Genomic DNA, 25,335 nt, shown 5'->3' with positions numbered 1-25,335 from the left:
GACAACGTCGCAACTAATCAGTGGTACGACCCTCTCCTTGTCATTAAGGTTACAAATTACGGCGGATTATATATGACATTACGTTCTTCAGCGGAGATGTAATTTAATATTGTTTGTGGTATTAGCCAAGAAAGCAGTTGTTTTCTCCTTTTAAGAACGGTAAGCCAGCATTTCGAATAATGAAATTCGAAATTATAGGTGTAAATAGATTGTTAGAAATAGATGTTTTTTAATTACTGAGCATGCCTCATATATCACCTAATAGTTTAATTCATATATAACCTTTTTCTTATTGGGAATGTGGTAAAATTAAACACCAAAATGTACCAACTTCAATATAATCTGAGCTTTCGAATACTTTTTCAGTTACAATATGAGAAATTTGTATAAACGTAAAACAATAATAAAATTTACTTACAATGATTAATAAAGGTTTGCGGTGGTGTAAAATTTTGTTAATTCTTGTAAAAATATTAAATTCATGGGTTTCAATATTCAAAATGACGTTTGACGTTTGATATATATTCCATTTTATATAAACATTGATGCTATTCTAGGAATCACTAAGTAATTTAAAATTATTTATCTGTATCAAATAAAACACTTCGTAGCCTTGTCGGTTGAGAACAATGTGAAGCATGTGATTTGGCAAGTAGAGAACAAACGTGTTGAACTGAAGTAAAAATAATATCAACATACCTACCTATCAAGATTAAAATATAAAATTGTGCATTAAGTTTTGTTACACAATTTTATTTTCACTGGTGAAAAGTATCGTTGAGGTATTAATCATTGTTTTTCATTCGCAAAACTGAACTATGATTTTGGAAGATCAATTACGCTTGAAATTATTAGAAGTTACAAATGCTGAGGATTACCGGTGAGTGAAAATTATATATATATAAAATTCTCGGGTCGCGATGTTTGTAATTGAACTCCTCCGAAACCGCTTGACCGATTTTCATGAAATTTTGTGTGCATATCGGGTAGGTCTGCGAATCGAACAGCATATATTTCTCACTCCCCCTAGATGTTAAGGGTAGTCCAACCCTAAATTTTTTTTAATTTTTTAGATCTACGATCAACGATTATTTATTTTATCCACATATCCGCAATAGGATGGCAAGATGGCAATGGAATATAATAATTATAGTTCAATAAATTCTTATTTATAATTTCAATTTCCTTTTTCTATCGATCGTAGCAGTGACTGTTATACGTATCATTTTGATTTTTCTGTGCTCTAAAGTTAATTTTACTCTCATCGTAAATTTATCATTAAGTTCCAGTGCAATAATTATTTATTAATAACTGAGAAGACAGTTTTTACTCTCATGTAAATAAACACGTGTTGTGAGCTCCCGCTAACAACAGCCGTTATCGTACCTGTACATATTGTACCTATCATTTTTTGTAAATAGTTTTAAATCGAAACAAAAACGTATACGAGTTTAATAAATATACGTGTTCTCTTATTTTGGAAGGTAAGTCAAATAATAAGCAAACGAGTACAATATTGAGTCACTGTTTCTCACAAAGAAGTATTTCAACTTGATTTATTTACAGGTACCAGCAAGATTAAAGGGACCAACGAACAATCAAATCTCATGCATACAAGAGCATGAACATCAGGCGGACAAACAATGCAGATATGCGTGTGAGCACGACGCAGTTATGTCAATCACATTCACGAGAGGCACGAAATAAACAGAAACAATTAGAACGGAGAGAAACGCGTAGATTCATAGTAAACAGACGTAGAGGAATTGACCAATAATACTAACAAGTTCTTCTAGCATTTACATTAGATTTATTTCTTCGACTAGCATTCCAGTATGAGTCTGATGTAGAATATTAGGCTCAGTTCAAAGTGGTTTTTGGACAACTATGTGCGGTATATTCTCGCCTAGTAAAAATATGAATAATTATTTTTGATTACTAGACAGCTACCAAGAATTTTAATTTAAAATATATTCGTCACTTTAATAAAGAATACTTCATTAACCTAAAAAAAGCTTACTTCCATTGTCTATACAACACTTTCGATTATAAGTACATCCCTATACACTTGTAGTTAGTTAGTTATTTTTATTGAACTAGTCCAGTCATTTTAGGTAGATTTATGCAAGAATTTCGGAAAATCGAGATACTCAGCTATAAAGTAGTTCATTTGACATCCTTAAACTCCTCTCAAAACTCACATATAATACGATGTGAGCAACTTCAAAAATCGGGAGTCAAAAGTGAAAAAAATCGATTTTCCTAGGTGAACTACCTTAACTGACTGGACTAAACTAAACTAGCCGGGTCAGCTAGTATAGGTATATGATTCTTAATAAGAAGTCTCGCGTTGGCATATCTTTCTACAATTCAATCTTCCACGATATATTGAGTACAATATTTATTTATCCATTTCAATATGTTATTTATTATATCATGGGAATAACATTTTTTTAGTCCAGTTTCATACTAGTAGCGTGTCTAAATTCTAAAGTTGAATACCTCAATCAGCCGAACTAAAACTCACTCAATGGAATGTTGATGTTTGGTTTACCCATTACATCCCTATCCCAATAAATATAAATATATACTATAGAACACTTATTTATTCGAAAAATTAAAATAATTGAATCTTAGGTTCTTAACTGGTATAAGTTTGTTATGAGATATCCTTGAAATTTGTTTTACTATTTGTATATTATCTACAATTGTAAATTGAAATGTTCATATTTCTAATTTTTTGTTTTAAACATTGAAATAATATTTATTTGTATATTTATGTGATACTAAGTACAAAATTTTTTTAATATTATTATATGCGTCCCCAATGTATGTTGGTTTATTTATTATAGTGAAATATTTTCACAAATAATCTAACTTCATTGTTTTTCTAAGCTTAATGTTGCGAAATGAAGAAGATGCTTTATATCCACCATGGTTTTTCACCTATGTAGATAAAGAAGTAACTGCATTTGCTTGGCCTCAAACTAGGGGTAATATGGAGTACCTTTGGCAAATAGGTAAGTAAAAATCAAGATGATTCTTACATATGTATCTAAAAACTTTCCAAGAAACGATCCATCTAGTAATTGGAATTTATAATTTATGGGAATATTATCATTAATTCTGCTATGTGATTCATTTAACCTTGGAGGTACATATATACAGTCATAAAGGTTCTTCCCATAATTGTTTTTTGTACAACATAAAATTATTTTTCGTAATTTCATTTTTTAACTAGTTCGTCATGACTAATCACCTGTTTCAATTGGAAAGAAGTCTTTGCCAGCTATATTATCAGAGTTTTCGTAGTGGGATTGTGCCAAAATTAAACACCAAAGTGTACTAACTCTAATATATTCCGAGCTTTCTAATACTTATGTATTCATCGTCTGGGACTGAAATTATGATCAAATACAATATAAAAATATGTGTAAAACAATAATAGAAATTACTTTCATCAATTAGTTAAAAATGTATCGCTAATGAACACCTGTCTACGATTAAGGACATAATATAAATTATGAATTTGCCAATGTCTATTTTTAGAAACAACGTATATCGCCCAAAATGATCAATGTATTAATGAGAAAACTTATTTAAATAAACTTAGTGTAATCTATGCATATTCTTTAGATTTTAAAAAACAAATTCTAGTAAAGAAATTCAACGCCATCGATAGCCAACTAGCCTCATCCAACCTATGAAATTCAATTTCACTCTTAACAACCGACCTATAAAATGTAATGTCATTCATAAATCGAATCAACAAACTTAATCACACCGCAATTCATAACTACTGATTCTCTACCGATGAATACACAAATATTCAAAAGCTCGAAATATGCAGATGCACTTAATTGTAGTCCTACTTGGAACTTAGAAAAAAAATCATTATTATACCTCGTCAACTTGCTAGAACTGAATATTAAATTATAAAACGTAAATAGACGAGTAAAATGTACCTGCCTGTAAAGGAGTTTGGTTTAAACAGGGTACCGGACGTGAACTGAGCTCGTTTTGTATTCCACTCGTTTTTTTTTCTGGAAAACGGAATTTCAAAGCAAAAACCAATCAAAATCAATTCTTTGCAAATAAAACAAAAGAAAAAAAAACATTTCAATTCCAAAGTATCATTTAATTGAATTATAATGCGTTTTAAAGAGGGTGATCCCACATACTCATCTTCTTCTTTGATAACATGTTGAACACAACTTTTCATAAGCTCTTGGTGGTCTACTACTACAACATTCTTTACGAGCTCTACAACCTCTTCACTTTACAGAAATAGGAATTTTTTTTCAGCATAAATGCTAAAATTTGAGCCTAGTTACTACTACTATTTGGTTAGGTTATGTTACAACTCTTAAGGAGTTGCCGTGAGTGGTAGAATGCGTTGTCCATAACGATTACTGACTGTGGTGGAACATTAGGTAAAAGGTGTTCATTAAACCACTTTTCAAATAATTCTGCTGTCATATCTTCATGATAACCATCTGCACTTGCACTTGCCTTCCGTTTATTATTTATTTTTTGTGTTTAAAGCCACAAGCTGTCAAAACTTAATTGTCTTCTAGATAATCTGCTACTTTTTGTTGTATTACTTCTAATATTGCAAACTTGTTCTCCTTATATAAACTATAAGTTGTCCTACGTATAAAATCTTGAGTAGCTGTGTCAACTGATTTCAGTTTCTCTTTACATTTATTTACTCTATTCAAATCAGCAATTCTTATTATGATTGCATTATCAGATTGCTGAATATTTTCCTCTTTCAAACAATCGAATATATTTAAAATAACTCGCTGTGTTTGTATATTTTAGAACGTTTTAATGCTTCAATTGATTATGAAAATAGAATTTTAAGAAAATTAATATTAGAGTTCCTTTTTCAACATTATACTATAAAATAAGGTGTTGTGTGAAAATTAAAGTTGGGAAATCAGAGTTTCTATAGTTTGGAAAAGTTACTATTTTTTTTGAAATCGGAGTTCATCTTGCGAACGCGAAAGCAGTCGAAAGTTTCATACACTAGGCTTTTAAAAACGGTAATAAAAAATTATTTTTCCTTTAGAAGCATATTTTCCGATCGCGCAACTACAATTTAACGGAAATCATCAGTTTTGGACATATTTGATTTACTTTAACAAAAAATCATGTAAGGCATAAAGGTTATTGATTTTGAGTTTCGTGCCAATTGTGCAGCTCTTCTCTTGTTTAGATAATAATATTATCTAGTGGAGGTGGCTACACTTCGAGTTTCATCCACACCCCTCTCATCCATCCAACCAATGAGGATGGGGTTTGTTATTTACATTAGTTACACATTGTATTTTTGGTACTTTTCTTTGGTTTTTAGTATCGTTTCTTTGGTAGACCTTTTTTTGTTGTACCTCTTCTGTACTTTTACCTGATCCATGAACCACTCTGTATTTTGATTTGCTTTCAAAACTGGGCATAAATAATCTAGATTCTAGTAGAGCTCTAATGTAACCGTCTCTTGATTGGGACCCACACACCTTGAGCGACGCTTCGGTGATGAGCTTCACGCACCTTTCGACAGCTTGTAAATGACAGGGAAACTTTTTACATCCCTACTCTACACTTCTGAGGACTAACTTATAAACTTTATCAATCCTACTTTGAACTCCAATGCATCCTACTACTTAGAGTTGATGGATTGGTCTAACACAAGGGTATTTCTGTGTCTACTCATTTTCTTGGGAATGAATACGATGACGAAATTTCCTCAATAATAAAAGAATTTTTGAAATTACATAAAATTGAAATTCACTTTTGATTGAAAAATTAAGAACTCTTCAAGAAAAATATCCTCAAGACCCTCTCGAAAATATTTTCACACATGTTACTTCATTCTATAACCATAAAAATTTCTCACCTTTTTCAATTCTTTGTAGTCGTTATCCCGAAGAGTTACATTTCGATATCGATCTTCCCTTATAACTTATAACCAAAAAAAGTAGAGCCCATTCATGAGATTAACCCGTCACAAACTTTATACGTTACATAAATCTAGATTACTTCTTACTTCTTAATTACTTCTTATACCACTATGAAATCAGAAATACAAAACAAAATAAAAATAATTGGTAAAACTAATACAAAGAATCAAACTATTACACATTTAAAATATGTAAAACGGGTCCGTTAGGTAACGAATAAAAACTCCCAGGAAAACAATTCTTTACAGATGTCCCTGGGACAACCTCTCAAAAATCTATGAGTTTCCAAATAATGCATATTACTCCGAAGAAATCGGAAATTTAAGAGAAATTTCTCACTACAATAGACACGTTCTGCTCATTGACTTAAACAAATTAGAAGAAATATTATACACATATCCGAAAACTTATTTCAAAGGTTTATTCAACTTTCTCGGTTCTGCTACAGATAATTCCAACGACACTCACCTAGACTCACTTAAAACACATTTAACCGCTTTAGAATTAAAACAAAATGCAATTGTGGGAAAATTCAATAATCAAATATATTTCAGTCAGTCTCTCGATATGAGATTCAATAAATTTCTACAGCTGTTAATATTATTGGTTGACGACAAAGTAATTTCAGATTTATAGTATAAAATAAAACATTTTTTTCTAACAAAAAATAGCTTTTAATTAACTTTTTTTTATTTTGCTCAATGACCTTTTGCTATATTTCCTTTAGCTTCATGATTCCCTTTTAGCTCATCAAATGTCTAGTCATTATCAGCAAAAACTGAACCAGGTGGGATTAAAGGTCATTGTCATTTGTGAAATTTGGTCCATTCAAAGAATTCTGCAAACTTCGAAATAAATGGTAATCAGATCAGGGCTGAATTGGGGATAAGGCATCATTTCCCAGCCAAGCTCCAATAGTTTGTCATGAGTTGCCAAATATGTGTGAGTCCTTGCATTATCATAGAGGAACACTAAACCTTTCTGATTTGACAATTCTGGCTGTTTTTCTTTGATGAATTCCTCCTGTTTCATTAATTATTTAAAGTAAATATCAGAATGATCGTTTGGTTCCTTGGAACCAGCTCAAAAACACAACATCTTTGTAATCCCACCAAACTAACAGCATGTTCTTTTTTATTGTTTTTCAGCTTTCGATGCTTGTATTAGTTTATCGTGATTTCTCCACAATCGTTTTCGAACTACCTTGCTGTACAGGACCCATTTTTCATCACCATTGATGATTCTTTTTAGGAAAGAGTCGGTTCCATTTCGTTTAAGGTGCATATCGCAAATGTTGTTAAATGAATTTTCTTCAATTCGTGAGGTACCCAAATATCAAGCTTCTTAACTAGCACCAGACATTTTAAGTGTTTTTCAATTGTTGTGTGCAATACATGTAACCTCTTCGCAGCCTCTCTAACAGTTATATGACAATACTCTTCCATTATGACTGATTTCATCATCAACTTCAGTAGGCCGATCAGAACGTTGCTCATCTTTGATAGAAAAATCTCCGGAACGGAATTTTTATAAAAACTCTGCGCTTTGTGCGATTTTTATATGCCGTAAGTAAGGTAGAGCTTGTTGATATTTTTATCTTACAACGTCCTTCTTAATATCACTTTTCTTTATATGGTTCAAAGTCTATGATTTTCAAATGTGAGTCTTTCGTGATAATACTAATTTATCATGTTTGTCATCGTAAACAGATTAATAATTAAGTTTTAGGTATAACTTTATTGTTTTTATTATAGGAATGCGACATATAGTAACTTTGTGCCCAGAAAAAATACCCAATATAAACGAGTCAAAATTCAACTGGACTTACATACCTATCGAAGAATGTAATGCTCCTGATATTGAACAAATTTTCAAATTTATCAGAACAATACAGATGTGCAGAAAACATAAATTGGTAAATATTTATTTTGAACTCCAGCATCACAATTGCTAGTCCATTACACTTAAATTTAATTTGAAAAACATTCTGTTTTATATAAACAAAAGGTATTTTTATTTTACTTTACAATTTACAAATTTTCAAAACAATTTACTTGTTTTTGGTTTTATGGGAGAAATTTTCAAATAGTTATTTATGCAACACGTAAGTAAAGTAATACTTTTTTTCACGAGTAGGACAGTTTGACCAGGAATTCCCTCTAGTGAAAAAAAAGTTATTTTACTCCAGAGTTTCATACAAAATTTTTTCTATGTTCGTAGTTCGACAAAACTTTTATCAATTTTCATTTTGTAATAGTAATATTGAAAGTACGTCGTTATTTACCATTAGGGTGCCTTTCAGTTTTGAAATAAATTGACCAAAGTGTTGAAGACTTCCACATTTTGGATTTAGTTTCAAAGTAAGCTAGTAACACTCTTTCTGAGAAGATATTTAAGCTTTTTTTAGTACGCCACTCCATAAAAGAATTATATTCTTTCAAATACTGTTCCCTGGATTCATAGTCGCTACAGTTACCGATTCAACAACATCTTCTGGTGTGCAGTTTAAGCTTTCTTCACTATTACGGAAATAAAGTGTTTATCGGAGAAACGAATTGACATGAGAAAGAAAGTGTTTACAGCTCACTATCTTGATAAAAATATTTTGTATTTGCGTTAAAAAACGACACGTTACGGCACTTTTCTTAAAGCAAAAGCGTGAAAAAATGAGCCGCTACGGTATTCATTTATGAATGCAAATAAATGAAAAAAAAACGTGAATATTATAACGGACGTAGAAAAAATGAATTTATTAGATGTATCACCCAAAACAATTGGATTTTTTATGCATCAACCACGCAGGGTTATTAGCGTGTATTTAGGTTTGAAACATTCGACCGTTAGATCTAGATTTTACTGCTTAGTTTGCAGTCTTTCATGTGGTTCATAAGTTTCTTTGGGTCTTTTGGACGTAGCTTTTCCAGTGAATGTGATAATTTATTAATTTTTCGTTCATAGTCATATTGTAAACAGTCAATTAAAAGGTGTTTCACTGTTAAAACACTATTACACATCTCGCTCGTTGGTTAGTGAGTTCCCGCTAATAGGTAGTCATGTGTGATACGAGTATGTAAACGATTAGATTAAAAATATTTCAATTGATAATATACCTCTTATTTTACAGTTTCTACCACTAAAATCCACCTATACCACATAATGGTGAGTGGTCTAAATTTACAGTTATGACTATATACAAATTTTGTCTATTCATTTTTAGAAAGTGCAGTTATTTCTACTTCTCTCCATGTTGTCACTCTTTTCTCAAGTATAGTACCAATTACTCTTTGTCTGATGTGGCTGTAGGTTTTCCCCTTTTTTTGTTTTTGTGTAATTTCACTCTCTTCATTGGTCTTGAATTTTCCATTCTCTGTAAATGACCCCACCAACTCAATTGTCTGATCAGTGAATTCCATATATGTCATGAGTTCCAGATTTTATCGTATTTGGACGTTCGTTAACCTATCCCCTTTCATCTCTAACACCTAAGATATTCCATATTTACAGCTTGCAATTTCATAGCTGCAAGACAATATTGGTCTGTAAATTGCTTTATGAACATTTAGTTTCCTATTTCTTCAAACTTCTCTTTCATTTATCAGGCAGTTATTTATGTTGTTATATGTATTTAGGACATTTTTTATTTTCTGCGTCTCCATTCGAAGTATTTTCTATTTTCTGTTCCAAGGTATGGTTTATTGTTTGTTGTTAGAGTGCCATTACCTCATTTTTTTGCATTTATTTTTCGTGCCATGTATTATTCCAGGTGTCAAAGTTTTTCTGTAGATCTTGGATAATTTCTGCAATGAGGACTATACCATCAGAATATGCTCCTTCAAATATTTTCACTATGTGCAGGGTTTTATTTTCACCGTACACTTTATTAGAGCTGGATGAACAGATATTCGTTAAATCATCTATAGATTTGTTAAAAGCCATGCCAACTACCTTATCTTATTTCTTCTGTGGTTAGAAATGACTCTCAAATTTTTTACTAATAACATAATTGACACTCATGATTGCATTTCGTGAGTCAACATTTATTTTAGTTCTTTCCTACCTTTCCCATATTTTTGCCCTCAGTATTTTATCGAAAGATTTCTCCATATCAATAAAGCCAAATATTGCATCTGTATTTCAGTGGACAGTTTTATTCATAATTTGTTTAATGGTAAATATGTGATCTTGGACGGATCCACTTTATGCATTTTTTAATGTATTTTCTACTTTTGGTCCCATTTTGTTATCTAGGTTTTTATTTCGTCGATATAGACAGTAAAGTGATTATTAAATTAGGGTAGTAGTAACAATGATATTTCCCATTCTTTTGATATCTTTGCTATGTTGTGAATGATTTTTAAACCCTCCCTCCCATATTTTTTAAAATTTCAGGAGTTGTTTTATCGCACCCTGCAGCTTTTCTATTTTTTAGCCATTTGATCGCTCTTATAACTTCTTCCCCCATTATCCTTTCTTCGTTTTCATCGTCGTCCTCTTTATTACTTGTTCTATTAATTTCTTTATTCAGCTCATTATCATCTTCTGTTCCCATCAGTATTTGTTTAAAATACCACTTCCATCTCTCAATTATATTTGCTCTTCTTTAAAAATTCAAAAATTTTATGTATATTTCGTCTTGTTTCTTACCCTTTCATAAAGATTTTATCGTTTTTTTATGATTTCCTTTGCTGTTATATTCCAGTTTGTTACCGAAGTCTGTCCAACTCGATCTCTTTGCTTTAGCTACTATATATTCCACTTTTTTCTCTGTTCGTTGTATTTTTCATAGTTTTCTATTGTTATGCTTTCCAAATATTGCTTCCGTGTGTCTTGTTGATAGTTGTTTTGAGATATTCCGCATATTTCTTTTGCTGTTTCGCTTATGGCTGCTTTGAAAGTATCCACGTTTCTTACAAGTTTCCCGAAAATTTTTTCAGTTGATTAATTCGTATAATTTCTGCGGCTGTCTGTTCGTATAGTTCTGCTACTTCTTCCTCTTCCAATTTATATGTCCTTATAGTTTTAAAATTGACTTTTCTATAGTTATCTTTTTCACTTTTGTTTCATATTATTCTATTTTCTCTTAACGTTGATACTAGCAGAAAGTGATCACTACCAATCTCAGATCTGCGTTCAACCCTAGTATCAGTTGTGATTATTCTGTTTATTTTTCCACTATAACGTAGTCAATAATAGATCTTTCCTCTCTGTTCTTCACTTCCCTTGTATACTTGTACATATTTTTGTGATAGAACCATGTGTTTTTTATCATTATGTAAAAGCAGCCGTTTACCATTATTGTTTCTTGTTTTCTCCCTACTATTCCCTTGAAATCCTCTCTATTAGATATATTTTTCTATTCTTTTTTCTACGTTTTCTGCCGGGTCATGTCAAAATTTATCCTTGTTATTTGGCCCATATACCGCAACAATAATATAAAACCAAAAAATTTTTTAAAAGAAAATCCAAATTTAATAGTCATACCATTTGACGATGGTAATGTCAAAATTATAGTGAAGAGACAGCAATATTTAACAATATCATATAAGAACATAATAATGATGCCAGTGTCAAATTAACTGATAATTATAATGAATGAATAAAAAAAGCTTTCACAAAAAACAAATTGACAAAGAAACTAAAGAGAAATTAACAAACCATAATGCTATTCCTCCTAAATTCTATTGTTCATCGAAAATTAGTAAACAAACTCTATTAGCTAAACCAATTATAGCATCAATAAACACTCGAATTAAACCTCTTATTGTTTGGTTAACTGAAATTTTAACTAAATCTTATAACTATAAAAATGCATATTATATCAAAGACTCATTTACAAACAATAAAACTGAATGTAATATCACTTTTTAGTAAGGTTCACTTACATATATGCCTAACAGCTCTACAACACAATTGGAGTGACATAAGTAGAAATTGCAAACTTAATTAATTTGTCCGAGACTCAAAGAATAGATATTTTAATTATGATTGGTTGTGGTAATAAAGCAAGAACTCAAAAGGAGGTTTCTCAAATAAATAAATACCCTGGACAACACGTTTCGCAGCCTACAGTTAGCAAAATTGAAAAACAAGTTTCGTGAAACTGGAAATGTAAAAAATATTTAGTTCGGGTCTCAAGCTCAAACGAGAAGTGTTAAACTGCTCTGATGAGACGTAATAACGTCGAAGCTAGTCAGTAGTTACACCCTCTCCTTGCAATTGCGAGCCATTGGGAATGTTAATATCGACAAAAAGGTTACAACACGCTCTTCAGAGGGGTTGTAATTCAATATTCGTCGAGGCATTAGCCAGGAAAGTAGTTGTTTTCCCCTTTGAAGAACGGCGGATTACATTTTCAAAATATTGATTTTCGAAATTATTTTTAGCCTGTTGGCGTACACGATCGAATGGGTTTAGGTCGTACCGGAGTAATGATTGCAATCTATCTAATGTATTTCTATGGTATGACAGCTGACCAAGCAATCAAAAATTTGAGATATAATCGTCCAGGTTCTTTGGATACCCCTATACAGGAAGAGTGTGTTAAAAATTATAGAATTAATGCCGAACATGCAAATAATATGAGATTAAAGAAAATCACAAGAAAAAATAGGTATTTTCTAAGTTTTCTTGAGGGAGAAGATAAAAAAGGTACTTGGGGATTACCAAAAAAAGAATATGTTTCAAAATGAAAATTTTCTCGTACATTCATTTGTTTTATCAACTTAAATTGTGGAGGGCCTCAAAAGTCATATATGAGTTATTTAAATCACCTAGGTACACATACGCAACTATTGTATTCATTGCATCTTTTATTTTGTTAGATTTGGAAGCAATTGCTTTGCTTAGAATCATATTTTTCAACCAGTAATTTTATATATTTTATCTGTGCGATTTGTGAGTAAGTTGGAAGTTCAACAAATCTTTCTGACTCAAAAAGCACTTCAATTGCAAGAGAAATTCTACAACAACCTCAAAATTTATAAAACCCTCATAATCTACTCAATTCCAAATTCGTTCGATAGATATAAATATAATGACGTCAACTAATAGCGATATCCCAAGAGCTTGTGCCACGTTATGATTGCATTGCAATTGCATTTCCACAGTTTTATAAAATAAAGGACAGTGGTCTGAAGAAGACAGTTTATTTAGGGCGGAAATTCCTCTTTTATTGTATAATAAATATATATAAACATCAACAATTTTTTTATTTGTTGACCTTATTAATCGAAATTATGTCGAAATACCAAAAATATTTATTGAAGGATTCCTAAAATCAAAATCGTTTTTTACGTGATTATTTATTAAACGCAGTTTGTATATCAATGAAATTAATAGGCTTGAAATACTACACTGACGAACTATAAGTAATATTGACAGACCTTCGACTATATAGGTTAAAGCGAAAAAATATTTCTCCCGCCCTGACGTAACATCAGTACAAGGTAATTACTCAATATTCCGTTCACTTTATAATCCTTAATTTATTGAATCTTTATTGTTAAGCCAGGGCATTTAGGAAAAATAGGCTTTTGTTGACAAAATTAATAGTAGAAAAAAAAACAACGCCATCGTGTTAAATAAAAGTTATGTGCATAAAATCAACATTTTTTGTCTATGCGTTATTTTTTTAAACAATAAGAACACCAAAAAATCGGTACAAATTTTGTTCCTTGCGTTTTGCGCTGAACCTATGCAAGACTCGTCATTGTTACTATTCGCAATATTGTAGAGAATTGAAAAATCTTCAAAATAAGATTTTATAAATTAAGTTTCGATAATTTGTTGCTTGATAATTTAACCGAAAGGAGAAAGTCTTTAATTTTTTAAATTGTTTATAATTTGTTTAATTTTGAATATAAAGATTTCTTCTTCACTGAAAACCGAGATCTCGATGTACTTAATCAATGGGCCCTGTGGCCCCAACAGTTTTTGCATTATGGCAAATTAAACCATTAAACCCTTTGAAAAAAAGGGTCTCCTACCAATGTTGCGTTGGAAAGAAGAAGAGTTGAACTAAAAATCCCTAATCTCAGTTTTTTGAATTTTTTTTGACCTCAAGAAAGTGTTCAAAAAATGGGTAAAAAAAATTATAAACAATTTATTGTTTTTTAAACATTTTATAAAAATATCGTAATACCAATGTCATATTCGGCAAGATTGCAGTTTAATTTGGGGCGAAGTAAGACATTTTTTTTTAAACTCAAATTCAAAAGAGGAGTATTTTCAAATTTTTCATATGAAACCTATAAATGCGTTCAAGTAAAGCAATAAATACGAAATATTTCCCCATAAAGTTAAGTATTTTCACCTAGAATGCAAAGTATTTTATGCCAGTATGAATAACAGTTTATGTAGTTAATAAATAAATCTTACAAAAAATTGCAAAATTCCTAGAGGGGAAAATTCTGGGAAAATTATTAATTTTAGCAAAAATCTAATGTGACAGCTAAATTTAGCTGAACGAGTTAGCCCAGTTTGAAAAAAAAAGATCTAAATCGACCCAATAGTTCCTGAGATAATTAATATTTTTCAGCGCTCCGCAGATTTGAGTCTGTCGGAGCATTTTTGAGCCCGCCGTCTTTGCTTCATTCCATTATCCCCACTCATCCGCTGTGGCGGAGCAGCGGAGAAAAACAGTGTCACTTATACTGCTAACAAATGTACATTTTCAATAATAGATTATTAAAACTTTCATTGATAAAGCTTTCCCTACAAAATGACGCAAAAAACATTCCTTAATATTGAAAAACAATGAATTTAAAAAATATGTCTAGCTTCTATGACATTGGTATTACGATATTTTTATAAAATGTTTAAAAAACAATAAATTGTTCATAATTTTTTTACCCCTTTTTTGAACACTTTTTTGAAGTCAAAAAAAAACTGAAATGAGGGATTTTTAGTTCAACTCTTCTTCTTTGCAACGCGACTTTCCAAATGATAGGACCATCCGGTGAGCAAGAATGGCTCTTTGAAAAAAAAGATCTTCTATGGTTTAATTGCCCTTTTGCAAAAATTATTGGGACCACAGGGCCCATCTTTAGTGCATTGATCAAGTACATCGAGATCTCGGTTTTCAGTGAATAAGAAACCTTTATATTCAAAATTAAACAAATTATAAACAATTTAAAAAATTAAAAATTTCCCCCTTTCGGTTAAATTATCTAAGCAACAAATTATCGAAATTTAATCTATAAAATCTTATTTCAATTCTCTACAATATTGCCAATACTAACAATGGTTCAGCACAAAACGCAAAAAACATTTGTACCGATTTTTTGGTGTTTTTATGGTTTAACAAAATAACGAATAGACAAAAAATGTTGAATTCTATGCACATAACTTTTATTTAACCCCTAGAACACGATGGCGTTGTTTTTTTTCTACTATTAATTTTGTCACGTAATTTCGTAAATGTCCTGGCCTATGTATGTAGTTTCATAAAATAAAGACAGTGTTTCTAATATCATTTCATTTAAAAATATTTCTTATTCTTAAGGTTCTTTTCTAGAAAAACAATATTTCAATTACAATCCAATAGTAGACTATTACTTAGGGAATTTATTCATGTCACCTTAATGTTTATTCATATTTGAGAGATCTGATTCCAAACTCTATTATTGTTTACTTATGAATTTGTAATTAATCGTTTTTAAGTTTGTCTACCTCTTTACCAGTTTAATTTATTCGTTTTATAACATATCGCTATTATCCTATTTTAAAAGTGCCATATGCCAAAAAAATTTGACATTTTCCAGCCAATGTATCCTTTAAGATGATATTTACAGGATGTAATAGTGCCATATCATTAGTACTAACAGATACAGAATATCAAATGCAGATTATAAAAACCCTTGCCGACAATTTTGTTTGATCTACCATAGGCGTAGATACCTTATGCACTTGATTGTAGTATTACTTAGAACTTAGAAAATAATCATTATTATAACTCGTTAACTTGCTACAACTGAATATTAAATTATGAAACGTAAATAGACTAGTAAAATGTCTGCCTTTAAGGGAGTTTGGTTTAAGCAAGGTACCAGACGTGAACTGAGCCCTTTTTGTACCACATTCGTTTATTAGAACTTCAGTAGTCTTTTATTTGAAGCAAATAATCTTCTTCATTGGACTATCCTTGACGATTCGGTTATTACCATCCTTTTATTTAGTTTTTTGTGTTTAAAATCACATGCTGACAAAACATGAAGCAATGTTTCTAAACTGATATAATTGTAGTCCAGAAATATTTCACATTGCGATAGTATGGAGAATAAAAATAAATAAAAAAGGATTTATTGGGAATAATTTCAGATGTAAATAGTAGAAATAATTTATTTTGATATATTGGATTCAGCATCAGATTTAGGGAGTGTCTAAGGGGGCTAGAGCACCAAGCCCCGAGCATGTAGGGGTCCCGCAAAATTACTAATTTGATCATTTATTTTAAAAATAATATTGGATCCATAGCGAAATTGCATTTTTTTCATAAATTTAATTCATTTTTACTTATAATCCATATTTAATGTAAAACTAATATATTACATTAAAAAAAAATAAACTTATTTTGATTTCTTTTTGTTTTTGGTTTTGAAGTGGGCCCCTAACCCATTTCAGCCCCAGGTTCCACTATTTCTCAATCCAAAACTGGTTGGATTGTATAAAATCAAAATTATCGGTGACTAAGAAAGAGACAAGAGTCTATATACTTTTTCCAGTAGTTTCCTTTTTAATCCTTTCTAATAGTAGTCATAATATGTATTTATATATGTTATAACGTCTCCGACTGATGAAAACCTCCCTGCTAAAACTCCAAATTAGGAAACAGGAAAAATTACTGGGAACCAGATCAGGTAAATGTGGTAAATGGTCAAACAATTCGAAATGCAATTCGTGAATTTCAGCCTTGGCGATTACCGTAGTGTGGATAAGGTCTTTATTTTTTCAAATGCGGTCGCTATTGATTTATTTTTCTGAAGATAATGTAATCCACTGTCTTGACTGTTCTTTCGTTTCAAGAGTGTAGTGATGGATCCAGGTTTTATCTAAAATTATGAATCGACACCAAAAATTCGACTCATTTTACTGAAACTGCACTAATGCTTGGGATAAGTTCATTCGAATACATTTTCAGTCCAAAGTGAGTAAACGCGACACCCACATAGCTTTCGCTTGCATAATACTTCAGTCAGTATAAGGCGAATGCGTTCTTTTGACATGCCGTTATCCACTAATTTGGAATTTCTGGAACCGTTGGTGATATTCATACTGAATAACACTGTTTATACATACTACCACTACACCAACATAATTACACTGTCTGACGCGCCATTCGATAACCAAGTTATCGTCTTTAAAGTATTAAGGTAAACTAAAACCTATAACTTGATAATACTAAATTTTCCCACCAATAAACCTTCTCCCTCCTTGGCGGGAATCTTCACATACATTCCTTGACTACTAAACTATAGAGTGTCCTGTAAGGAATTGGCCCTTTGACCTTATTATTTAGAAAAGAGTGGAATATGTAAAATTAGTTATAGTGATTGTGACGGGAAGTATATTGGGTAGACTAAGAGATCTGTTAATACCCGATTAAAAGAGCACATTTAAAATATGGACGGAACGAAAAATCGAGTATTGCTGATCACGCTACCAATAATAATCTTGACTTAAATATTAATAATGTAAAATTTTTAAAAAATATATCCAATAAAAAATTGTTGTATACATTTGTAAGCCTTGAAATTACTAAATGTAAGAAAAGTTTAAATAAGGCCAAAGAGCCAATTCTTTACAGCCCAATCTATAGTTTAGCAATCAAGGAATAAATGTAAAGATTCCCGTCAAGAAGGTTTTCCCGCTGGAATTAATTTTCGCGGGAGAAGATTTATTGGTGGAAAAATTCAGTATAAAAAGGTAAGTCAAGTTATTAGTTTACCTTCAGTGTCTGAAGACGATAACTTGATTATCGAAGCGCGCTTCAGGCAGTGTAATTGTGAGTGTTGGTGGGGTAGTAGTGTAAACAGTGTTTTCTGTATGCCAAATATCCTTTTCTGTCTCTCTAGCCTTAATCCGACGGTCACCCAATATCATTTTTGGAACTTTTTCGATGAAATCGCTGGTTATCGCACTTTTTAGCCGTCCCAAACGTTCGTTGTCAGTAAAGATGATATGGCTACGTTTGAATTACTCACTTATATGATTGTCAAGATCGTCAAAAATTGAAGAAATTTTATTGAGAATCTCTGAACGCATACACGAATTTAACTCCCAACTGGCACCTTCAATTTCAGGTCAGAGACTTTTCATATAACCTTTGTTCTCTCTTATCTCATAGGTTTCAAACTTTTCGGAAATTATTTTTGAGTTATTTATTACTTCTCGTTTGCCAGTGTTTAGAGATCTAGGAACTTCATGTTGACATATTTTTCACGAGAAACTATTTTATTTTTTCTACATTTATAGTACTGAAAATAGATTACGTAAAATATATAGAATTTTTGAAGTTTTCCTTGAAATAACGTTTGATTTCTTAGGCTTGAGAACCGCTGGTTTATAAACTCATATCTATAGATATAGAAGCATAATAGCTCCACACTATAATAGATTTGAATAAACAGAAATGTGAATAACAGCTTCTGAGTGAATTGTTTGCTCGTCACAATACGACTCTTGATAACATTCAATAAAATGCTATACTCTGGGTAGATGATGAAAAATGTTTTGTATTCGCCATTATGGCTTCAGTGATAGGCAGCTATTGAAACTTCCTGGAAATACATGCTCAAATTATAATAACTCATAACAACACCTACAAAACATGATGATGTCCAAATATAGTAAAACAATGCTTTGATAATAATAGTTTTATGCGATTTAGAAGAATAAGCAGCAGTTTAAAATTTCGAGATAAATCGATATCAAAATGTATGAGTTTTCCATGACTTCTTGTTTACAGTATACAAGTTTAATAAAAATTTAAAAAAACTGTAATAATTCTTAGCAACTAACATTAATATATATTCTGTTACCTGCTGCTTAATAGGTGGTAACTGTTTATATTTCTGCGATGAATTCTCTAATACATCAGTAGATATTCGCAGTTGATTCAATTTAATCATTATTATCAATTGTTTTGATCCCATCAAGATGAGCATATTTTCAGATTGAATATTTCTGACAACTTAACGATTTGATACAATTATACACTTGTAATACAAATATGTTTCTCATACCTTGTTATCAATACACATTTTCAATAAACAGATTCAGACAATATTAACAAGATAAATGAGTGAGATGTATTTAAAAACGTGGAACTTGGAAATGGAAGGAACCTCAATATCGCATTAAAATGTAATAGAGATAAAACCAAATAGTATTTAAAATTTGGTATCAGTAGGCATAATAGCTATAATTCTTCCAATAGCACATGCAGAAGATGGTTATGCGAGGAACAATTAATATTTCATAAATACGCAAGGCACTCATACCAAATTAAGAAATGGAGAATAATGTTTACTCCCCGTATACAATTCGGTAAACATTTAACAAACTGTCAGTCCACGTGGGCTCATCATCTCCACTGATTACCAATGAAAACATCGAATCGTAAACATAACTGCATTTTTATTGGCCCAAGTTGTCGGAAGGCGTATGTATACAATTTTTTTGAAATATTACTGCTTGACAGTCTGCGATAAGCAGTGGTGTCGTTTGGTGAGATTCATTTAATTCATAAATTTCTTTAAATAAATAGAAATATAGCGTTCTATAAACTATGAGCGAATGAAGACATTTAGTCCTCGGGCCCTCGACCCATTTTTTTTAAGATGACCAACAAGCTGGAAATTTGTAAATCGCTTGTTTAGGTCAAGACCGACAACTTTTTTTCTTTGAGAAAAACCTTGATTTTGCGCCATTCGCTCCGTAGAGGGCAGTAAACATGTAATATGGCCGAGTTATCAATAATTAATTACCAACTGGTTGATATTTATTTCAAACGGGAGATTATTAATTATTATTACCTCAGAGAACTTTGAGCGACAAAAATAATGCGCCATTTCCCCTGTCCGACAGGCTAATTATGTCACTTTACCACGCTTATATTAATGGATAACCAGCAAGCTGATTTTTTGAGATTTCGAAGGTTAATAATTTGAAAAAACATGTACTCATGTAAAGGGTGTCCGACACTTGGAACTTGTGTTTTTAACAACTAATGCATCACTGATTACCAACAGGCTGATTTTTTTTACTTCATAATTATATATGAAACCTATTAAGTTTATTGGCCGACAAAAATCATGGGTCAAACTCTTTAGATAATTAAAAAATACATTTGCTTTTTTGTTCAGTATAACGGTCTAACTGTATCTTCATTTTTGGTTTTTTCCCTTGATCTACTTACTTTAAAACAGCTGAATGTTAACATATTCTTATTTTTAATAACTAAAACTAAAAATGATAAAATTAAGCATTTTTAGCTTTCTTGGCTCAGTTTTTGAATCGACGAATTCAGGGTTGACTTGTACAAAATTTTTATACAATTGTACAGAATTTTCTAAAATAAATTTCTGAGAGCTTTGTGAAAGATTTCAGAAGGAATAGAAGAGATCTTAAGAGATACATCAATAGTTTTTTATTGTCTAAGCTTGAAATCTTTCAGAAAGATTTCAGAAATATTTTGTGTTTTCTGGGTAGTAATATGCCTGAATCACAGAGAAGTATTGGTATTATTCTTCAAACCGTGTGCGTGAATACAGCTCGCCACGAATTACAAAAGCATGCTCATACTTGGAAAAGTCTATTTTATGTATTTGTATACTATTGAATTAGTGAGCGTGAATATTGAGGGAAAACCGGCTTACTCGTAGATTTCAGTTCGCCACGTGTCTTATAATAATTTATATTTAAAAAAAGCAATGGAGTGTTTCTTGTATGAAATTAAAACAGAAAAGATAGGCGTACAAGTGAGGAAATTAAGCCCTTCGACCCAGATACTTTAAAAATTAACAAAAAAGAAAAAAATCAAGAAAAAAATGAATTCATATGTTCTTTGTGTCGGACTACGTTTATGGCGCAATATTTCTGTCGGTCAAAGTGATAATTAGTCAGAAAATATGTTTTTTTATAAACCCTCCCGTTGTCCGACGGTTGGTAATCAGTGATGCAATTGTTGTTAAAAACGCAGGTGTTGGATTCCCTTTATAACGCGCGCTATACGTCGGACAAAATGAGTACATGTTTTTTTAATTTATTAACCTTCGAATTCACAAAAAATCAGCTTGCTGGTTATTCATTAATATAAGCGTGGTAAAGTGACATAATTAGCCTGTCGGACAGAGGAAATGGCGCATTATTTTTGTTGAACAAATTTCTTTGAGGTAATAATAATAAATAATATCCCGTTTGAAATAAATATCAACCAGTTGATAATTAATTATTGATAACTCGGCCATATTACATGTTTACCGCCCTCTACGGAGCGAATGGAGCAAAATCGAGGTTTTTCGCAAAGGAAAAAGTTGTCGGTATTGACCTAAACAAGCGATTTACAAATTTCCAGCTTGTTGGTCATCATCAAAAAAATGGGTCGAGGGCCCGAGGACTAAATGTCTTCATTCGCTCATAGTTTATAGAACGCTATATTTCTATTTATTTAAAGAAATTTATGAATTAAATGAATCTCACCAAACGACACCACTGCTTATCGCAGGCCCAAGGACTAAATGAAATTGCACATTGTAGTATAATGCCTTCCAATTAATGATTCGATTGCCTTTTAACGAAAACTTTCTCGTATTAGGTATACATGTTTTTAAAAGTATTTATAAAAATAATAAATTTATAAAATGAGGTATTTTCGCCTATGGTACATCGAACAAAATTGTCGGCAACTTTCCTTACTTAGCAAACCTCGAAAATATGTCATATGAAAAAAGTGGAAAATACTTTACTTCCGACTTAGTTTTTCGGTATTAGTAACAAGTCATAGTGAATAAACTATATGGAAGTCAGTTCACGGATTAGAAAGAGAGAGGGAGAGAGAGAAATGCTTTATTGTAAAAAAATTACTACAATTTGTAGACAAAGACTAAAAAACAAACATAAAAGTAACTAAATAAAGAGAAAACAAATAAAATAAAATTTTAGCATACAGAATAAAACCATAATGAGTAACTAAATTATAGGTGATAGTAATAGGTAAAAATTAGTAAATAAGTCCATAGCAAAAATTAAAGCAGCGCAGCATGTCCAGAATTAAATATTATTATTTGAATAAGCACTTTCTAGTCAATATGTCCTCAAATTATTGCGGAATACGAGAAAAGATGATGTCGATTTAATTTCAATTGGCAAGTGATTGTGCATTTTTTTTGTATTGTAACATATTGAGCCCTTAACTAATTCTGAACGTGGTGTAGGTAGGTGAAGATCGCGCTCCGCATTCCTAAAGTGGATAGCCGTGCAACGATCTTTCTGAAATTGGAGAAGCCTGCTTACGAATTAGGCAAACGGATTCAAAGATGAATAAGAAAGGAAAAGTCAGAATTTTTAATCTCAGAATTCCCGGCAGTGAGCCCTGATGTTTAGTTTGAGAATTCCCTCAAATTGAGACGCACCACACGAACCCCAGGAAGGAAGGGCTTATCGGAGATGCGACTTAATAAGTAAGGGAAGGGTGTACAAAATGACATAGTGGGGTAAAATGACACAGCGCTCGAATACACACAAATTTTCGTTCGGAAGCGCTCGGAAACGAATATGCTATTGCGGAATGGGTAGCAGGTATGCTCCTTTACATTTAGTACCGCTTCGTCACTCAGAGTAAGTGCACGTCCGATTATAGTATTTTTAACCGCCAAAATTTTTTGTCGTGAAACATTAAAAACTGCTATAACTTTTTAATGCGATAAACTGTTGAGTTGGAATATTTATGTTGAGTTATGTGATTGTTGCTTTTAGAATTGAATTATTCAGATTTGTTAAGCGGGTTCTTGTTTTGGCAAAAATTGCATTTGTTTACATAAGGTTCATATGGGGTAAAATGACATAGAATGTGGGAGGGCAAATTGACATACTATGTCATTTTGACCCATCATAATAAACGTATTAAAATATCCTTTTTGTTATAGATAATGCCAAGAAATTACGTAAGAAAATCTAGTAGGCAATCATGGGATCCTGCTTCTATGTTAAAGGTAATAGAAGCTGTTAATAATGGTGAAATGGGGTGGCTCAAGGCATCAAAAACTTACCACATACCTCAAGCAACTCTAAGGAGACATGCCTTGCAAAAAAATAAGACTTTAAAAAAAGGCGAAAAACGACTGGGCAGGTTTAAAACCACATTTCCTGTAGAAGTAGAACGGCAGTTGGTGGAGCATTTAAAACTGCTAGAATCAAGGTTCTTTGGACTCACAAGACAAGACGTACTGGAGTTAGCCTACAATTTAGCAGTAAAAAATGGGTTTGAGCACCAGTTTAATATTCAGAAAAAGGCTGCAGGAAAAGACTGGTTAAGAGGATTTCGGAAAAGAAATCGAGATATAACACTGCGTAAACCCGAAGCTACATCCGCAGCGAGAGCGCAGGCATTTAATAAGCCTCAAGTGGCTCAGTTTTTTAAGGTCTTCGACCAGATCATGCAAAAAGAAAATATCGACCCCATGAAGATATACAATGCAGATGAATCTGCTCTATCTACAGTGCAGCGCCCGCAGAAAATATTTGCTACAGCCGGTCGGAAGCAAGAAGGAGCAATCACCAGCGCTGAAAGAGGTTCTCATGTAACAATTGTTTGCTGCATGTGCACCGCTGGAAACTTTATTCCGCCTGCCCTAATTTTTCCCCGGAAAAATATGAAAAAAGAATTGGCTGACCATGCACCTGCAGGAACTTTATGCATTGCCCAGGAGTCCGGCTGGATGACTGGCCCAGTGTTTTTACAGTGGCTGCAACATTTCCAAAAATATGTCAACAAGACATCTCCCACTGAAAAGGTTTTGTTAATTGTGGATGGACATGCAAGTCATAAATATCTCGATGCCCTTGTGTACGCCAAAGAAAATGGCATTGTGCTTTTGTGTCTGCCACCTCATTGCACACATCGAATGCAACCTCTCGATGTGGCATTTTTTGGGCCACTCAAGACGTATTATGACCAAGCAATAACCAGATGGCTCAAAGCTCATCCTAGACGAGTTGTGACACAATTTCAAATTGGTGGTCTGCTAAATGAAGCGTATGGAAAAGCGGCTACAGTCCAGAATGCCACTCATGGATTTGCTAAAACAGACATCTACCCAATAAACCCTGATGTGTTCCCTGACTATATGTTTCAAGCATCTGAAACTACAAATATTGTAGTCGATGGTTCTGTCCAACAGGCTACAAATGGCCTTACCGATAATAATGCTCAACCTGGACCTAGTTCAGAAAATGCTTCCGCCATAGATCCTCCCGTCCAAAAAGCTGCTAATGTTCTGACTGATGATAATGGTCAACCTGGACCTAGTTCAAAAAATACTTCCGTCATAAAACTTCCCCTCATCATTCCTACAGCCACTCAGGAAAACTTGCAAAATTCAACACGTGGGGTTTCAATTTTGGTTACACCGGCCGATTTAAGTCCAGTTCCGATCGGATCATTTGTTTCAGGCCAGGGAAAGCGAAAGCCAAGGAAACGTCAGGGAACTTCTGTCTTAAACTCTACCCCAAATTTGGAAGAGGCCAAAGAAAAAAACAAACCAAAACTGATAATTCGAGAAAAAAGAAAAAGGGTGGTATCAAGAAAAGTCCTTGCAGAGCCTGACGAGTCAGACACAGAAAAAGAGGCTTTTTCTGCCGACGAAGATGAAGACGATTGTGCTTGCATTTATTGCACAGAAGTGTATAAATTTTCCAAACAAGGTGAACTGTGGCTACGTTGCTGTTCCTGTCAAAAGTGGGCACATGCCGACTGTGCCGGGGTAGACAAAAAAACAAAAAGTTTTGTTTGTGAACTTTGTACAGACTAAAAATATATTAAAAAATATTGATGTGTCATTTTGCCCTCCAGGTGGGGTAAAATGAATTTTTCTTGTTCATTTTGATTTTTTTTACTAAAAATTTGTGTTTTATTTTATCGAGGTAAAGACTCGTCTAAGATGTTGCGAAAGGGTTATTATATGTTTTGTTTAATATTCGTTTGAAAAATGCAGTTTTTTGATTAAATTTTTCTAGTTTTATAAAATGTATGTCATTTTGTACACCCTTCCCCTACATAATAGACTGTTAGGGAGGTGGATAAGTGAAGTGCAGTTCTTTGTGTGTCGTCTGCAAATAGACATATTTTATCAAAGATGTCTAGATAGGCGATGTC

General features: G+C 32.2%; 2 protein-coding genes across 5 annotated transcripts; both read left to right on the top strand.

Annotated features, from left to right (window-relative positions):
* Window positions 1-622: 622 nt before the first annotated feature.
* Window positions 623-25,206, top strand: LOC130893553 (dual specificity protein phosphatase 23-like). 4 transcript variants are annotated; one of them, XR_009059218.1, is made up of 5 exons: window positions 623-880; window positions 2,896-3,020; window positions 7,718-7,878; window positions 22,397-23,173; window positions 24,633-25,206. XR_009059218.1 is itself a non-coding variant. In XM_057799802.1 (5 exons), the coding sequence occupies exons 3-5, from the start codon at window positions 2,900-2,902 to the stop codon at window positions 12,650-12,652; spliced, it is 588 nt and encodes a 195-aa protein (XP_057655785.1). In that variant the 5' UTR covers window positions 777-880; window positions 1,074-1,484; window positions 1,567-2,899; the 3' UTR covers window positions 12,653-13,162. The 4 variants fall into 4 exon arrangements, 3 of the variants coding, with proteins under 3 accessions (XP_057655787.1, XP_057655784.1, XP_057655785.1); XM_057799802.1 differs by lacking the exons at window positions 22,397-23,173; window positions 24,633-25,206 and adding exons at window positions 1,074-1,484; window positions 12,347-13,162 and having other exon boundaries at window positions 777-880; window positions 1,567-3,020; XM_057799804.1 differs by having other exon boundaries at window positions 22,397-25,206.
* Window positions 22,695-24,991, top strand: LOC130893012 (uncharacterized). Its single transcript, XM_057798773.1, has 2 exons — window positions 22,695-22,799; window positions 23,108-24,991. Exon 2 carries the CDS (start codon window positions 23,111-23,113, stop codon window positions 24,989-24,991), a length of 1,881 nt encoding a protein of 626 aa, XP_057654756.1. The 5' UTR covers window positions 22,695-22,799; window positions 23,108-23,110.
* Window positions 25,207-25,335: the final 129 nt, after the last annotated feature.

This window comes from Diorhabda carinulata, chromosome 4, assembly GCF_026250575.1.
Source record: "Diorhabda carinulata isolate Delta chromosome 4, icDioCari1.1, whole genome shotgun sequence".
Lineage (NCBI taxonomy): Eukaryota > Metazoa > Arthropoda > Insecta > Coleoptera > Chrysomelidae > Diorhabda > Diorhabda carinulata.
This window is presented reverse-complemented; position numbering and strand designations above follow the sequence as displayed.

Bases quoted from the DNA above. Each gene is read 5' to 3' on its own strand.
- LOC130893553 (XM_057799801.1), top strand. From the start codon at position 819: ATGATTTTGGAAGATCAATTACGCTTGAAATTATTAGAAGTTACAAAT. The intron at 881-2,895 runs GTGAGTGAAAAT...TGTTTTTCTAAG, and splicing joins ACAAATGCTGAGGATTACCG to CTTAATGTTGCGAAATGAAG. The intron at 3,021-7,717 runs GTAAGTAAAAAT...TTTTTATTATAG, and splicing joins GGAGTACCTTTGGCAAATAG to GAATGCGACATATAGTAACT.
- LOC130893012 (XM_057798773.1), top strand. From the start codon at position 23,111: ATGCCAAGAAATTACGTAAGAAAATCTAGTAGGCAATCATGGGATCCT.